This window comes from Lithobates pipiens, unplaced genomic scaffold (assembly GCF_037356315.1).
Source record: "Lithobates pipiens isolate NorthernLeopardFrog02 unplaced genomic scaffold, aLitPip1_a1.2 Scaffold_18, whole genome shotgun sequence".
Classification (NCBI taxonomy): Eukaryota; Metazoa; Chordata; class Amphibia; order Anura; family Ranidae; genus Lithobates; species Lithobates pipiens.
Window position 1 is genome coordinate 634298863 of NW_027507758.1, and position 18970 is coordinate 634317832.

Consider the following 18970-nt stretch of genomic DNA (forward strand, 5'->3'; position numbering starts at 1 on the left):
TGTGACATCATCAATAACCCTAGACACACTCTTCTCCTCCCTGCTCCTGCTCAGGCCAATCAGAGAAGAAGGAGTACCCTGGAAGGAAATCAGCAATTCTTTTAACCAGAGACACTGTTTCCCCCTGGGCTCTCCTCCATCTGGTCATTCTACAGTACGGGAGAGACTTTTCTCTCTAATTAATGTCAGTAGAAGACCCAGAGAAAGCCTGTTCTGTGTTCTGAAAGAGCAGATGGAACACTTCTCCTTTTGTGTTCTTATTATTATTACTCTATACCTAGTGACTATATGACTGGCATTGTCCTAATACTCTACTTTACCTGACCACTGCACTCTATACACAGGGCTGTATATGACATGTTCCTGACCACCGCACTCTATACACAGGGCTGTATATGACATGTTCCTGACCACTGCACTCTATACACAGGGCTGTATATGACATGTTCCTGACCACTGCACTCTATACACAGGGCTGTATATGACATGTTCCTGACCGCCGCACTCTATACACAGGGCTGTATATGACATGTTCCTGACCACTGCACTCTATACACAGGGCTGTATATGACATGTTCCTGACCACTGCACTCTATACACAGGGCTGTATATGACATGTTCCTGACCACTGCACTCTATACACAGGGCTGTATATGACATGTTCCTGACCGCCGCACTCTATACACAGGGCTGTATATGACATGTTCCTGACCGCCGCACTCTATACACAGGGCTGTATATGACATGTTCCTGACCACTGCACTCTATACACAGGGCTGTATATGACATGTTCCTGACCACCGCACTCTATACACAGGGCTGTATATGACATGTTCCTGACCACTGCACTCTATACACAGGGCTGTATATGACATGTTCCTGACCACTGCACTCTATACACAGGGCTGTATATGACATGTTCCTGACCGCCGCACTCTATACACAGGGCTGTATATGACATGTTCCTGACCACCGCACTCTATACACAGGGATGTATATGACATGTTCCTGACTCCTGCACTCTGGGCCGTTATTTATGTTTAAATCTAAACTGATGACCTGTAAAGGATTTTAAAGCATCACCTATGAGACATTTTTGGGTACCGAAGATTTTCATTATTGCACCGACACACACAACTTTTATTTTTATATTTTTTATTATAATTTTACTTTTAACAAGATTGCAGTCATAAAATTAGGAAATAGTAAAAGGTAGAAATCCAAATGGTCAGGAAACTGACTTGTCTGGAAGGTGGAGGCGGAGTCATTATTAATTTGTGTACAATACAATACACAACGTCTTACATTATTATAACAAAATATTGTAGAAAAGATCACACCATTGAAAATGTGGGAAAAGTAGAAAATAAGCCCAGATATGAAGGTGACATTTGTGTACGAGGAACACCTTATTTTTATTCTCCAGGGCCTCTGCTTTCAGAAAATATATGTTTGGGGGTTTTATCTGATCTTCAGGCCCAAAATCTGCATTTTAACATGTGTGCAAAAATAATGGAAAACCAGCTCTGGCGGTGAAAGGGTTAATGTGAGCTAGATGGGATCACTCTGCTGTGGTCACACTTTAAACATTAGAGCTCCCCCTAGCTGCAGCCTGGTAAAAGCATTGCTAGGAGGTCTATTCATTTATCTGCTACATACTTCCCATCTTTATATAAATGTCTCCTGACATTTACGGGCCTATCCATATAAAATTGTACAGCAATTTGCCGGTTGAAAATACATGTACATTCCTTCTGTGTGAATGAGGGGAAAATTTAGTTTAATTGGCTATTTGCTGGTCGAATAATTTCCATTGATTTCAACTAGAAAATACTACATTTTCCACTAACTGGAGATAATTGCTTTTATACTTAGCGCCATATAAAGTCCAAACATAGTATTTTTAATTTTAAATCAGTGGTTAGTCTAATATTTTTGGCTTTTTTAACTTATACCCGTCAATGGGTACTGTACTCTCATAAGTATATGAGTATAACCTCAGGTATTAGTATGAAGCCTTGCCTGATGAAGCAAAATAAGGTCTATTTTTAAAAAAAATTGGACTAATGTGACAATCATACATCCAGCTGTTACAATTTCTGGCTGTGATTTAACTATTAGATTGTAAGCTCTTCTGAGCAGGACCCTCTTAATCCTCTTGTATTTTATTGTATTGTAACTGTATTGTCTCCTTTTTATATTGTAAAGCGCTGCATAAATTGTTGCCGCTATATAAATCCTGAATAATAATAATAATAATAACACAGTGATTCCCTATGATAATCAGCTCCATCTAGTGGCCATAATCAGATCTTTTTCCTGAAATACCTCAATTAGTGCAATACTGCATTATGGTCATTACATGGAGTCAAGGAAATCAGTGGATGAAATAAAATACGGCCAATATTCATCATAGCTCAACAATTTTTTTTTAAAACAGACCTCTAAGTGTTTGTGAAATCTTACACCACAAAATGTTCTCAGCCAATGATAGGTAATGACTCCATTTGTATTTTTCTACTGCTATCAATGGCCAACACTGTACAACACTTCATCCATGTCTTTGGTGATCTCTGATCTCCTTATGAACTGTTTCTTCCATGATGAAGATCAGCCATGGAGTATATCTGAGGTGTATATCAGGGTGTGCTTCTTCCCCACATGAGAGCTGTGATGTCCAGCAACATTCATATAGAAGACATTTCCCACACTCAAGGCCCTTATACACCTTCGAGGGTTGTGTGGGATCCCTAATGTACAGGAAGACAGAACTTCAGTGAGGAACAATTCCCTCACTCAGGACAGGAATACGGCTTCTCCCCCGTGTGAGATCTCTGATGTGTGTCAAGATGGGGCTTCTGTGAAAAACATTTTCCGCACTCAGGACAGGAGTACGGCTTCTCCCCTGTGTGAGATCTCTGATGTATGGAAAGATTGGATTTCACTAAAAAACATTTCCCACACTCAGGACAGGAATACGGCTTCTCCCCTGTGTGACATCTCTGATGTCTGTTAAGGTGGGACTTCACTGAAAAACATTTCCCGCACTCAGGACAGGAATACGGCTTCTCCCCCGTGTGAGATCTCCGATGTGTGGAAAGACTGAACTTCACTGAAAAACATTTCCCGCACTCAGGACAGGAATACGGCTTCTGCCCCGTGTGAGATCTCCGATGTGTGGAAAGACTGACCTTCTGTGAAAAACATTTCCCACACTCAGAACAGAAATACGGCTTCTGTCCCGTGTGAGATCTCTGATGTGTGGAAAGACTGGCCTTCTGTGAAAAACATTTCCCGCACTCAGGACAGGAATAAGGCTTTTCCCCCGTGTGAGATCTCTGATGTATGACAAGGTCTGATTTCTGTATAAAGCTTTTCCCGCACTCAGGACAGGAATGCGGCTTCTCTCCTGTGTGAGATCTTTTATGCACATTAAGATGTGATTTAGAATTGAAACACTTCCCGCACTCAGAACAGGAATGTGGCTTCTCCCCTGTGTGAGTTCTTTTATGCGCATCAAGATCGTATTTTGAACGGAAACATTTCCCGCACTCATCACATGAAAATCTCTTATCTGTTGGAAGGACGGCCCCGTCCCTCACAGTCAGAGGTTCCTCAGGATAAGAGGAATACGATGGTCCATCTACACTGTGTGGTGCCGGATGGACATTTGAGGTAGTCGGGTTTTCTCCTGGACTATACTGTGTGATGTCCTCATCTTCTACTTTACAGTCTGGAGACAAAGTGAGACAATCCTCTGAGGTTTTCCTCATCTCCCGTCCATCTACTAAAATAGAAATACAAAGATTATTACTAGACATGAGCTGATTGGTTCCCCTAAACCAGGACTCCGCCCACATCAGGCAGCTTTGTCTTTGAGGATCTTACAATTCCCCCCTCAAGGTAACTAGTAAATGGGTCCTCTGTAGGGCGGCAACTAATGATTATTTTCATAACTGATTAGTTGGCCGATTATTGTTTTGATTAATTGGATAAAAAAAAAACATCAAAAAAAGGTTGGTGTATAATTGAGTTAATATTCTTGAATATCTATATACAGCGGTAAATATAAATATCCAGATATATAGTTGGATATTTAATCCACTCTGAGAATAACAGACAGATAGATGTATTATTAGGAGGGAGAATCTGCTACATATCAGAATCAGAGATCAACATTATTAAAATGTAAAAAAGACATAAAAATTACCAGTTACACTTACCGGTAATGGAGTTTCTGGGACGTCTTCCAGGACGGCACAATGAGAGATGACTGGTCCCACCTGAAAGGAAACACAATCAACAAAGAGGTTAACACCCCCGCCCCTCCCTGTGTTTCTCAGTTGTGAAAAAGTATCGACCCACACCAGTGCACGAGAGTGAAACACCTCAAAACTCCATACAAAAACAAACATGCCAAAAGAGCAGGTGGGAAGTAGGCCTGCCGTCCTGGAAGACTTCCCAGAAACACCATTACCGGTAAGTGTAACTGGTCATTTTCTCAAGTCATCTTTCAGGACGGCACCCTGAGAGAAGAGCAAGTAGCTCAGGCCTACCTTAGGGCGGGAAACAGCTTGTAGGACCTTCCTACCAAACGCCAGATCCTGAGGTGACAGCAACTCCACCCTATAGTCTCTCAGGAAGGTGGTCTGGCTTGTCCATGTCGTTGCTCTGCATATTTGCTCCACCGATGCTCCAGCCCTTTCTGCCCAAGAGGTCGACAGAGACAGAGTAGAATGAGCTTTAAAGATCATTCGGGCTGCCCTACCAGCCTGATCATAGGCTAAAGTAATAGTCTTCTAGACCCATCTTGCTATGGATGCTTTAGACGCTTGCTGACTGGCCAGAAAAATTAACTAACAAATGGCTGGACCTTCTAAACTCTTTTACTTTATCTAAATAAGCCAACAGACAATGTCTGACATCTAAACAATGAAAGGAACTTCCTCTCTTATTCTGAGGATTGGTGCAAAATGAAGGAAGGACAATCTCTTGAGTTCTGTGGAACTTATGCCGCGTACACACGAGCGGATTGTATGGCGTACTTAGTTCGTCATACAATCCGACAGACAGTCCGTCGTACTTTCCACTGAACGGACTTGACCACACACGGATGCACAAACAGTCCGTCGAAAGCTTGCACGATGACGTGTACAGCACGTACGACGGGACTAGAAATAGGAAGTCCAAGACACAGCAAAGCACCCTTCCGCCGTGTAAATCCTTTCTGGGCATGCGCCATTCTTAGTCCGTCGAACTAGCATACTGACGACCATATTGTCCGCTGAAACCAAAGTACGACGGACAGAATTTCGAAAAAACCGAAATACTTAGTACTCTGGACTGCATGCTGAAAAAGTCCGCTGAAGCCCACACACGAGCGGATTGTCCGCTGAAATGTGTTTCGACGGACTAAGTACGCCATACAATCCGCTCGTGTGTACGCGGCATTAGAGGCTACCTTCGGGAGATACAGGGGGTCCTGCCTGAGTACAACCCTGTCATCAAATAATAAAAAAAGGGGTCTTTTATTGACAGAGCCGGAATGTCGCTTATCCTCCTGGCCATTGTAACCGCCAGCAGGAAGGCTGTCTTTAGGGTAAGCAACTTAAGAGGTATAAGAGCTAACGGCTCGAACAGTGCTCTGGTTAGGGCTTCCAAGACTAATGTAAGGTCCCAGGGCAGAAACTTGCTCATCTGCACTGGGGACAGTCTATCTCTGGCTGACAAGAACCTTTTAATTAGGGGATCCAGAGCCCAATCTCCTGTCCAAAAAACAGGACAAGGCTGCGACTTGAACCCCAAGTGTCTTGGTTGCCAGCCCCTGATCCGCGTCATCCTGGAGAAAATCCAGGATGGCAGGGATCTCCTGTTGGGGAGTCCCCTTCGCCTGGCACCAGTGCGAGAAGACTCCACAGACTTTTGTGTAAATACGCCTAGTAACCGGCTTCCTACTCAAAAGAAGGGTGTCGATTATTCTGTCAGAACACCCCCTTTTCGCAGGCTCTCCCTTTCAAGAGCCAAGCCATCAGCCGGGATCTGGGTGGCAGACCGGGCCCTGAAGGAGAAGGTCTTGCCTGTCCGGAAGACGCTGAGGGGGAGCTATGGACCAATTTCCCAGGGATTGGAATGTGGCCCAAAGGTGGCCCTCCCACAACCTCTGAGGATAGAGCCACCACTGTTGAGACTCCTTCACCCTTGCTGGAATGAGAAGCTTGTGGTCCAGTGTTCCTCTTTTCCCATCCCAGGAGAAATTGCTGGAGAGTCCTAGAATGGAGTTGAGCCCATGGGACCGCTGGGATACAGGATGTTATCAGCCCGAGAATTCACATGACCCTTCTGTAAGAGACCTCTTCTACATCTAGAAGGGACGCTACTGCTAAAATAAGACCCTCTACCTTCCCCTGGGGCAAAACAAGCTTCTGTGCTGTTGAATCCACACGGAACCCTAGATTGATCTTGGTCTGGGCAGGAACCAGCGAGGATTTCTCCTGGCTGATGATCCACACCAGGGACTCCAAGGTACTCACTACCTTGGCCAGGTCGGGGAGAAGGTGATCTCGATTCTGGTTGTAAACCAGTATCGTCGAGATAGGGGATCAGCGTTACCCCTTGGAGATGAAGGAATGCAACCACCTCTGCCAGGATCTTTGTAAACACTCCCGGACTGGCTGCCAGTCCAAAGGGTAGGGCAGAAAACTCCCAGTGCTGCACTCCCTGCTCTGAGGGGATCGCAAACCTTTGAAAGGCCTGGTGCTCTGGAAAAATAGGGACGTGAAGATAGGCATCCTTCAAGTATAATCGGTATCATAAATACACCTTTCAGAAGGTGCCTTCTGTGAGTATAGACGCTTTCCTTGCGGAACCTCTTGTACTGCAGGAACGTATTTAACTTCCTTAGATTTATTATGAGGCAGTACTTTCCCAAAGTCATTGAGACTATGAAGATGTGGAAAAAAAAAATCCCTGTCCACACTGTCCTACTGGTACTGGCACTATGACCCCCCTGCTCTGTCAGCTGTCCGACGCTGTGTAAGAGAGGGTCCCTGGGTAAGTGGGTTTAAAGGAAACTTGGGGGAGGTAGGGAAAGAAACTCCAATCTGTAGCCCTCTCTTTCAATCTGAAGGATGTGGGGACTCTGAGTAATTATTTCCCACTGAGAACTAAATCTTCCATTCTACTTATTTCCCTTACTTTACGAATCCACATCCATAGTGTCGGAGGTTGTGGGGATTTCCACTTAAGAGGGATGCATGCCTTAGCAGCGTCAAGGATGTGGCGAATGACAGATTTTTTGTATATCTTCCCTGGTATATTGGAAGCATGGAGGAGGTAGAATTCTGGGTCCTCCGGTATTTTGCGTTCTGTGAATTTTTTTAAGGATACGCTGGATCTCCGTCCAAAAGTGTTGTAATTTGGGGCAGGTCCAAAAAATATGTAGGATGGTGCCCTTGTCTCCCTAGCATCTCCAACACTTGTCAGAAGTGTCTGGAAAGATTTTCTTCAGTCTCACTGGAGTTCTGTACCACCTGGTGAGAATCTGAAAAATGAGTCTCTTGCGTTCTCATGCAAATAGATGATTTGTACGTGAACCTGAGGATGTGTTGTCGTTGTGTTGTACTGAAAGTTTTACCTAGGTCACGTTCCCATTCTCGTATGCAGTTAAATTAATGGGGTTCTGCAGAGGTGACTAATAAGTCATAGTCGGCAGAGAGTGCGCGGGGCAGTGCTCCCCTCTCCGAACATAATTCTTCGAAAGTGGTAAGGGGTCTGGAAAAGATTCCCGGGCCGGGAGGGTTCTGTGGAAGTGAGTAATCTGGACGCACTCCAAAATCCTAGTCGGAAAAAACCCAACTGGTCCACCAACGTCGAGACTGTCGGCCATGTTCCTGCATCTATATATTGTGAGGCTTGTGTGAGGTTCCGGAATTTGGCATGGAAAATGGGTTTCCCCAAAATTAGGTACAGGGGTGACGTCTGAGTAATTATGTGGGTGGATGTGAGCAGGACTGAGTAGAGTTTGGCTGTGTTGCCTATTAGAGGTTGGTTCTTCATCTCCCTTAGAAGGGAGGCAAACAAATATCAGCCTATTCAAATATATAGCTTGGTAGTACTTGCGTATGTCCGGTACTGCCAATCCCCCTTAATGCTTAGGTAGCATTAACTGGTTACGTTGTAGCTGTGGATGTTTGTGAGCCCAAATGAAATCAAAGAATAGCGTTTGGATCTGCTTGAAATATCTAGATGTAATATGGACTGGCAGCACCTGTAGAAGATAAAGAAAATTGGGGAGGATGCTCATTTTGATAATGTTGCAGCGACCAAACCAAGAATAAAGCCCGGCGTTCCATTTGTCTAGGAGCTGCTTAACTTTTCAAAGTAGTGGAGGGAAGTTTAGCTCAAAGATTTTGGCTATGTTGGGGGGGACTAATATGCCCAAGTGCGTCAGTGCTTTGTCAGTCCATTTTAATTTAAAATTGTTTTGTAACTGTACGATAGATATTTGTGGAAGATTAACCCCCATTGCTTCCGACTTGGAGAAATTAATCTGGAGATTTGAGAGAATGCCGTATCTCTCAAAACGCTTTCATCAAGTTAGGAAGTAGGGTTGTAATATTGGGCCATAAGACCACCCAGGCCGGGTGCTTTACCCTGCTTAGTAGCACCAACAGCTCCCTGGAGTTCCTCTATAGTGATGGGGTCTTCAAGGATGTCTTTGTCTACGTCTGATAGCAGCTATGAGTAAGCGCTGTTTGTAGCGTGAAACGCGTTAGAAATTTTATTCAAAAATCCTTTTTTGTTCCCTTTTTGCTGTGACATTTTGTTCAATGGAGTTTTGCACTTGCATTTTGAAGAAATAAAGGCATCTAATTTTTACACAATCCGGAGTGCGGCTATCCAGAGTTTTGTTCTGTTTCTACACATTTGTCTACGTCTGATAGTCGGGGCATGAGTGATGATGATAGATAAGAATCTATCTGGTCTTGAGTGGGGGAGTTTGGGCATCAGATTATATAAGGAATTATAGAATTCCCGGAATTCTGTTGTTATATTCTGGGGTTTCGTAACCTTTGGTCTGTTGGGAGGTACTAGATGTGGGATATATGTTGCTAGTTTATGTTCTCGCAAGGTTCTGGCTAGTAGTTTCCCATACTTATCTCCACATTCATAAGAAAACTTCCTGCATACCTGTAGTGCTGTCTTGGCTTTAAATTGTAGGAAGTCTGAAATTTGTGTACGTTTGACAAGGGAGTCTCTCGATAAAGAGGGGGACTGTGTCCGTTTACAACGGATCTCTAGAGCAGCAAGGTCTGCAAGTAGGGTCTTAAGTTGTTTGGTTCATTTACGCTTGATCCTGATCCGCTTTAATCAACACACCATGAATAATTGCCTTGTGTGCCTCCCAGATAATGCCAGGGTCACAGTCTGGGGTGTCATTGGTTCTAAGATAAAATCTAAGAATTACTTACCTGAGATCAAAGCCCCCGCATCGGTCCACGGTCACCTCCTCCGTCGCCGCCATGAGACCCGGAGTGACTTCCGTGTATTGCGGCTCCGGCGCTGTGACTGGCCAGAATGTGCGCGGCAGCCATCAATGACAGCATGATCACATTCATTAAATGGCATGCTCAGTGCGCCTGCGCCATTGTCTACAGCGTGCGTGCGCTGTAGACATTGGTGACGTCTTTCTTGCAAAGATTTCCTTAACCGTGTAGGTTAAGGAGATATTTCTTGCACCTACAGGTAAGCCTGTACCACTTTAAGAATGGGTAATTTGTCATCCTTAAAATGTGTCTTCTGTATGAAGGCCACATCTGATTTAAGATGATGCAGGTCTTGTAGAAGCATCTGTCTTTTCTCGGGTGTGTTAAGGCCCTTGGCGTTGAGCGAGATCACATTTAGAACCTCCATGGCAATGGTTAGGATGGGGAGGGAGTGGGAAAGGTAGGTGGAGGAATCTGTTTTATTTTTTATAAAATCTTTTCTAGATGGTGGAATTATTTATAATAAAGTAATTATTATTTTTTCCTAAAAAAATTGTTTTGTTCCTCCTTGAAGAATCCTGTCCGGGCTGTTTGCCCTCCTTTTCTCTCCATGTTCTCCAGTACCATCCCCCAGATCTGTCCTCAGCAGGCCAGTAAAAACATTAATGCCCAAAATCTAACTGTTGGGAAAGTTCAGTGTTAGTGGGGGCTCCCCGCAGCCACGTATGCCTGACGTTGCAAGGACAGCTCCCCCCATAACTCAGACCTAGAAATAAATGCAGCGTTAATATTTATTATACATTACACATGCGTCTGATGTCTAAGTAGATTAGTGGCCATTCTGCAGTTCATAGGAGCGTGGGCTCTTCTCTCCCCTTGTCTGGCAGTTCTATCCAGGGCGTGTATTCCGGACCCGAATCTTGGGGGGGTGAGCTATAGGGAATCATGTAGATGATATTCTCCTGAAGTTGCCCATCCAGTGCAATAAAGTGCCATATGCTCCAAACTATGATTGGGGTCACTGGCCCCGGCCCCAGAAGGAGGGATCGCTTCTCAAGGTGGTGGGGCAAAAACATGTCAGTCGTCTTGCTATGGGAGTCACAGAGTTGTCACAAGTCTCTCAGAAAATGGGGGTAAATGGGCAGTGAGTGGTCTGTGAAGTACGGCACAGTGAGATGGACAACACATGGGGAGGTGGACAGTTAGCTGGCGTGGGATTTGAAATCTGTGCCCAGGGAGAGGGGGTGTTTATGACTCATGTGTCCGTTCTGCCGGCGGTGCCCGGGAATGTTGCCTGGTAGAGCAGGTAGGCTGGTTGTGCTGGGTCGTAGAGGAACCTGTGCAGCTGGATGGCCAGTGGATGATATGTAGACAGTTCTGTACGCTCACGGTTTCAGCATCCATAAATGTGAAAAGTGCAGGCAGATCTGCAGGGGAGCGGAGCATGAATGATGCCTATGCCTTCCAGAATGTAACCGCCAAGGGGTATCCCCATCTGTAGGTGCAGTCATGATGTCTTGCCGTTTCTAGTACCGGCTTCAACAGGGCTCTTCTCTGTAGTGTCGCTCTCGATAAGTCAGGAAGGATTTGGATGCTAGCTCCATCAAATTCGTTTGGACGATGGTCCCAGGCCTTACGGAGGATGGTGTCTTTCTGCGAGTATTGGTGCAATCTACACACAACGTCCCAGGGCCTGTCTGGATCTGTTGATTTAGGTCCGAGGGCTCTGTGCACCCGATCTCTCTATTGTCGGTGAGGGAGCTTCCATAATATTATGAAAGATAGCCGTGACTGTAGGAGCCAGGTCCTCCACACTAGTGCACTCCTGGAGTCCCCCGCAGTCATAAGTTGTTTCGACGGCTGCGGTCCTCCAGGTGAAGCTGCATCTCTCTGGCCGTGGCAACTTAGGAGGCCTGAGAGCACTCCAGGGCTGACACCCTGAGTTCCAGGGAGAAGGCCAAGGCCTCCTTCGTATCCATGCATTCTGTGAGAGAGTGCAGTTCTGTTCTCACCGCCACCATATCTCTGCTGTGTGCCTCCTCTGTACGAAAGATTAGGGCCTCAATGTCCCACCTCGTGGGAAAAGCCTGAAGCATAATGCAGAGGTCTTTTTCAAAGCAGCCCAAGGGTTGTGAAGGACCAACCATGTCAATCCTAAAGGCTGTCGGGGTCCCTGAGAGGTTTTTGGGTTCCGTAAGTGGAATGTGAGAGTCAGGCGGAGTAGTAGGGACACTATCCTCCATGCGAGGTGCACGTGTGGTTACTGCAATGGCGCCTGGTGAGGTCTGCCTTGGAGGAATCTCTGAATACTGGTCTGGGAGGTCTGGTTCTGTACTGTTTGGAGTTGCTCATGTCGTATTCAACCCACATGTCTGCGTTCCTCGCCACAAAAGCCAAAGCCAAGGCAGGGCTCATAGCCGCTGCATTGGCTTCCCCAGCTCTGCGCAAGAGGGTCTCGGCTCATCGATCCATCTGGTCCCGGATGATGCCTGCATCCTCAAATGAGAGGTTGGATTGCTTGGACTCTTGAGCCAGGGAAGCATCTAATCTAGGTGTCTTCAATAATCTCTCTTCCTCTTCCTCCTCGAAGGGGTACCTACGTTTCCATGTTTTAAAAACTTCAAAAGTTTTCTTTCAGGAAGTTTGGAGTTTGCATGTTTACCCTGTACCCTCTCTTTCCATCTTGTCACCACTGCCTGGTACTGATGATCCAGTAAGAGAAAGATTTGGATGCCTGCTCCACCGCCAGTCAGCCCCGGACCAGAAGTGAGGCATGGCGACATAATTTCTGCTGCTAAGGAGGAAGCAGAGAAATTCCTATTCCTGTAACCAGCAAGATGGCACCAAATCCTCTCAACTCATCCGAATGGCGACATCTCTCACTGCCAGTCACCCGCGCGACCTTCTGCAGGAGTGCCAGGATTCGGGGGTATGCCATACCTGGCGCCCCAAGGGAGACCCGATCGGTGGCTCTGCCCCACTGAATGGATGCCCACCAGGTAAGGGGGGAGGAACAGGAAAATGGTCCCTGAAGTTCTGGGTACCCCACAGTACACAGGGTTCTTCAGGTCTCAGGGGGGCTCGTCCCAAAACTGCCACCCCCCAAAAAAGTGGAAAGACCCCCCCAGGAAAGGCAAGCCCCACCGGACCCAAAGACTTCACAAGCCTGTGGCCCCGGCACCCAGGGGGAGACCACCAGCCCACGGCTTCAGGTCTATAAGAAAAAAAACAAATGGTTTCTCTGTGGAGAAACACAATCAAGAACTGAGGAGCACAGGGAGGGGTGGGGGTTTTAACCTGTTTGTTGATTGTGTTTCCTGTCAGGTGTGACCAGTCATCTCTCAGGGTGCCGTCCTGGAAGACCACTTGAGAAAATCTATTTTGCAGATTATCAGACAGGAGTGTAATATAATATGATGGATGACATACTCCCTTGTCATAGACAGGTAGATGGGTACAAGCTCCCTGCATCTGATGTCACTTATTTCGGCCCATACACACAGTGGTGTAGCATGGGTTGTCAGCACCCGGGGCAGGGCAAGAGATTTGCGCCCCCTAACCCGTGGATTTTTAGAATGCTCTGAGTCCCTTCAGCTAGTACAGTAATACTGACCAACCTGATTCCTATACTAACCTACCTGATTCCTATACTGACCTGTCTGAGTCCTACATTGGCCATTAATATACTGACCACTACACTGACCTACCCGATTCCTATACTGACCACTACACTGAACTACCTGATTCCTATACTAACCACTACCCTGACCTACCCGATTCCTATGCTGACCACTACACTGACCCACTTGACTCCTACACTGTCCATTGCACACATTATTATTGCTCACCGATTGGTTGCTAGATGATACTGCACATAATTACCGCTTACCTATTGTTTGCTAGAGGTTACTGCACATCATTACTACAAACTGATTTGTTGCTAGAGGTTACTGCAAATTATTATTGCTCACTGATTGCTTGCTAGAGAGTACAGCAGATCATTACTGTTCACTGACTGGTTGCTCAAGGTTACTGCACATCATTCACTCACTGGTTGCTAGAGATTATTTGCAAATTATTAATGCTCCCTAATTGGTTGCTAGACATTGCAGCGCATCATTACGGCTCACTGATTGGTTGCTAGAGGTTACAGCACATCATCTCACTGCCTGCACACCACAGACTACGGAAGTAACGAGACCCACCAATAGACAGAAAAGAAGAACTAGAACTATAGGAAGCCACAAAGTATAGTATAGAGTTCCCCTATAGGAAGCCACAAAGTATAATATAAAGTTGCCCTATAGGAAGCCACAAAGTATAGTATAAAGTTCCCCTATAGGAAGCCACAAATTATAGTATAGCGTTCTCCTATAGGAAGATACAAAGTGTAGTATAGTGTTCCCCTACAAGAAGATAAAAAAAATCTTCTGCCTTTAGAATCACTTGCTTCCTTCTCTTGCCCAGGACTACATATCCCATGAGGCATTGCTTCTCACACAATCAAGTTCTCAGGCATTTACTGACAGGTATGGATGGTGTACTGAGCTGTATTTACTGATATGTAAAGAAATAATGCATTCTGTATGCAGGCTAATTAATCGACTTACCAACTGTTTCTGAAAATAGTTGACAACTGTTGTCATAATCAATTAGTTGTTTCAGCCCTACATCTCTGAATCTCCTACCAGTTAATTTCATTCATGGACCTTAGTCAGAGAGTGAGGAAACTATGAGAACTGTCTTTTATAAGAGTGACAGTGATGAGGGGATTATAGGACGAGTGGCCCCACTCCCTTTATCACTCATTGCCATCTTCACAACACAAGAAGTACTGCACTTAATTATTTAGTCCATGATTTAGTCATAAATAACAGCGGGGCTGAGTCCCACCAGAGGCTAGAGAGTGAGGATGGGGGGAGAACAACCAAGATGAAGACTGGGCTGATCCTGAAGACCACCATTATTGAGTTTTTGACTCCTCCCTCATTATGCCTTTCTGTTTAAGGTTCCAGAGTTTGAAGATGTTTTCACATTATTATCACCATATAATAGTCTATGCTCCAATCAAATTATCAGATATAAAATGTCCAGCTGGTAGGAAATGGGTGCAAAAGAAGGACTATGTAATGTACAATTTATTATATAAGATACAACAAATAGGATTTTATAGTATCAGAATTATGTAATGTACAGTATACAGTGCAGGGTTCTGGACTCATAATATTGGTATTCAGTAATAAGTGGAAGCTTAAATGCTTACATGAGACAAGTGGCAGAGGTCCAACACCGCTGCCTCCCATCTCCTGAGACTGCACTCAGTGACTATACAGACATATCCCTCCACCCGGAACAGCCAGCAGACAACTGAGCAAGAAAGCCTGGGAGAATTGTTCTGTTAGAGATCTTGCCATAAGACCCAAAGCACATTCCCTAGGTCCTTACAGTAGGTCTAGTAAAGCCTATGGTGAAAATCAACATTTTGCTTTCAGCTGAACCCCAGAATCTCCATAAATGCAGTCTAGATACATAAATTGTGTCTGCAGCACAGAGAAGGAAAATTATCTGAGAGAAATACAGGACAGGGAACACAGCTCAGGAAAGTGATCAGGGGATTACAGGCTGATATCACCCAGTCCATGCCCTACTCTGGACCAATCAGTGAGCAGTATGGGTGGAGAAATATATTTAGTGTTAATGACCCACCTGTGCTGATCTCTGTAGGAGTGTCCTCCTCTATAAATGTCCCCGTTATTCCATCCTCCTCTATAGACTGCTGATCATCCCTCACACACCTCTCTTCTTCTTCTGCTTTAACCTCAAATTCTATATCGATTGGATCTCCACTCTAAATCAAGAAAATTAGAGAGAATATCAACTATAAGATATAATCTTTATTATTGCGACGTCACATTAAAAAAAAATCTACACATTGGTGTTGATTTACTAAAGGCAAAACCAATACGCACTACAAGTGCACAGTGCAGTCGCTGGAGATCTGAAATGAGGGGAAGCTCTGCTGATTTCTCTACAACGACTGCACTTCCAAGTTCGCCTGTAGTGCACAGTAGATTTACCTTAAGTAAATAAATCCCTTTCTCTATTCAATTTCATGTTCTAGATGATACATCCTACCAACCTTATAACAGTGAGGGATGGTGTGATCTTCCTGTGTGGAATCCCGGGAATACAGAGGATGGGAACATCTCTCTGGTGGGTTCCTGGTATTAGGTGGCTCCATCTTATCCTTGTGTCCTTCTGAAAACTCCATCACTCCATACTCCTCATCCTCCTCTTTATACTCTTCTTTAACATCAATATTATCATCCCTGAGGTTTCCACTCTGAATATATAATAAAGCATTCATTGTAATAAACATGCTGTGTATAAATCAGAACAACCAATAATTGTCAATCATCTACCTGATGATGTTGAGGGCTGGTGTGATCTTCCTGTGTGGAATCCTGGGAATACAGAGGACGGGGACATCTCTCTGGTGGGTTTCTGCGTTTGGATGTCTCCACCATGGTGTCCTGGTACAGATCTTTGTGCTCTTTTAGATACTCGGACTCCTCCATCACCCCATCCTCATCATCCTCCTCTTTTATCTCTTCTTTAACTTTAGAATCTCTCAGGTTTCCACTCTGAATATAGAATAAAAATTACATCAATGGTAACAATGCAGATAATGTACAGATCCTAATGATACTATCAGTGGTTGTTCCTCATCTACCTGATGATGGTGGGGGATGGTGTGATCTTCCTGTGTGGAATCCCGGGAATACAGAGGATGGGGACATCTCTCTAGTGGGTTCCCATTACTGGATCCATCTGTAGGAAACACACACACTGACTGAATACATTGTTTCTATGTGTTTATCAGATGATGGGGGGATCTAGGTGGAGCCTCCGTACTGCTCTCTCCTTTACAATAAAGTCTCCTCTTACCCGGTGATGTGAGGGGCGGCTGATTGTCCATCATGACGTCCTTGTAGAGATCCTTGTGTCCTTCTAAATACTCCCACTCCTCCATGGAGAAATAGACAGTGACATCCTGACACCTTATAGGAACCTGACACACACAATGATACAGTCACCATCCAGGCACATCCCTTGTCTGTTACTGGATAATATCCCAGAATTCCCAGAATCCTCCTCACCTCTCCTCCATCATCTCTCTGGTGACTTCTAGAATCTTCTTTGTATTTCTCTATTCTATCAGGGAGGGAGGTGGAGGCAATGTGATGGTCATATGATCTGCAGACTTCACAGGATGAAAACTCTAGATCTGAAGACAAATAGTAAAATCAAATGATATTCCCAGAACCCCCCTCACCTCACCATTCAGGATTCAGTTTTATTAAAACCCCACTTCAGACTAATGCACAATTTACTCACACAGGACCACCACACTATGCAGGTTAAAAGCTTGTAGTGGGCATTCTGATGTCATTACATAAATGCAGGAACAACAGTCATACTTTGCTAGTGAGGATGCCAAGGGTCCGCCCACATCCTAAGTGCACCAGAAAAAAAAGGCCGATGGAGGAATATTGGGAGGAGGAGCTGTGAGATCAGTGTGATGTCATAGGACATGCTGACTCTGGATGAAGGGACATTTGGATGGGGAGATTTGAGGAGTCCTTTATATGAGGCTTTCATGAAAATCAAATCATTTTTCCTGGGTGTGTCCTTCCTCTCCTAAACTGAAGAGTGAACTTTGACCATACAGAAATCTGTCAGGAATCTGTGAAAGTAAGCTCTTGGTGACGTGCGGAGGAACGGAGTGTAAATAGCAGACAATTTTTTCCAGAGCTCCTAATGGTGGGGATGGATTTCGCTGAGTGCTGGTGCACTGCAGAGTCCCTGCAGGTGAGGAGAAAAGCTGTGTAAGAGGATATGGAGGAGAGATGAGGAGGAGACCCAGGAATCAGGATAACGGTCAGGACAAGCAACAGGCGAGCGCATCCAAGAGATGAAGCCGGGGTCACGACACAGAAAATCAATCCAAGGAAACAACAGGCAGGGCAAGGAATAGCAAGAAGGAGCTCAGAGACAAATGAGAATATTTCTCAGCCAATGGGAGATGATCTCAGCATGACTTACATAATGAAGGAGATGAGGGGGAGGGGAGGAAGTCACTTATGGTGACCATAGAGACATGGAAATTCAGCTGGTTCAGCAGGGATCGGTCACATTTCCATCCATGTGTGGTCACTGCCGGATAAAAATCACTCCATCAGAGGCTGCAACCAATAGCTTCATCACTGATCTGTGTATTCTGAGAGCGGAGGAGCGCCCCCATTGTCAGAATACAATAGTGCAGCGGGGAGGATTCCCCCACCCCCCTTCAATGTGTGGATGGGGGAATCGCTTCACTTTTTTCCTCTCATCCCGCTGGATGAACGATAAAACTGAACCATGTATGGCCAGCTTTGGAAGCAAAGTATATTAATCATCAACTGATCCCCCTGAAGGGGTTAATCTACATATTACCTCCTCAGATTCAGCAATGTCTCCTCTTCTGCCAGTTCCTGAAGTATCTCTACGTCCTTCCAAATGGAACTTTCTGTCTTTTGCTTACATCACTTCCTGTCTGTATCTGGCATCACTTCCTGCCTGTATTCCATAGAGACTTCCTGTCTGGGTACAGGTGAGATCACCATCTTGTGGAGCTCAGAGGAACTGCAGCCCCAAGAAACATCTCATAGTGTGAACACGGCCTTGTGCTGTGTGTGTATGTACTGTATATCCCTCCCCTTTCTCTCCTCCCTGAGTGTGTATGAAGCGGCGGAGCTCTGAGTGCGTATGAAGAGGCGGAGCTCTGAGTGTGTATGAAGAGGGGGAGCTCCTGCTGGAACAGTGATCGTGGGGGGGAGGAGTCTAGGAGGGAGATGACAGAAAGCGCAGCAGACTTGCAGGAGTGAGCGAGGAGGATCCGATTCCTTTGCCATCGGAGGTGAGGAGAGTGTGAAGGATGTTGGTGACTCTGGTAGATGAAAAGCTGGGAGTAGGGTTGCCACCTGTCCGGTTTTGACCCGGACAGTACGGGTTTAGGAGGCTGTGCCCGGGTTTCCCTCTGCCTCACACCCGGACAGCTGACAGGGGTACCATGGGGCCTCCTTTTACGAGCCCCAGCACACAGGGGGACCTGGACAGCAGGGGCATCGGAGCGGCGGGCGGGGGGAGCAATTACAGAGCAATCAAAACATATGGGAGAGAGAGGCGACAGACAGCTGCTGGTGCGGAAGGTTTTAATAAAATAAATGCTTAAAAGCAAACAATCCACTCACTCTCCATGTCAGAGCTGTATATGTCAGTCTGTGAAGTTGGACGTCCCATCCCCCCCTCCGATCTGCTCTTATCACTGAATCGCTGGAGGAAGCCGAGGATACAGAGCTGCGGGGAGACTGCAGTAAGCTGCCAGCCTGGGATGCTGTGACCAATCGGAGCATTCCAGAGGCTTAACCACGCCTCCATCATCA

General features: G+C 45.6%; 1 protein-coding gene across 1 annotated transcript in view; it reads right to left on the bottom strand.

Annotated features, from left to right (window-relative positions):
• Nucleotides 1–1138: 1138 nt before the first annotated feature.
• The window catches only part of LOC143989539 (uncharacterized), a 427264-nt gene continuing 409432 nt past the window's right edge, over nt 1139–18970 (bottom strand). The window contains exon 11 of the mRNA XM_077489700.1: nt 1139–3481. Coding sequence (XP_077345826.1) covers nt 2793–3481 — 689 coding nt within the window. The 3' untranslated portion in view covers nt 1139–2792. The remainder of the gene's footprint in view (nt 3482–18970) is intronic.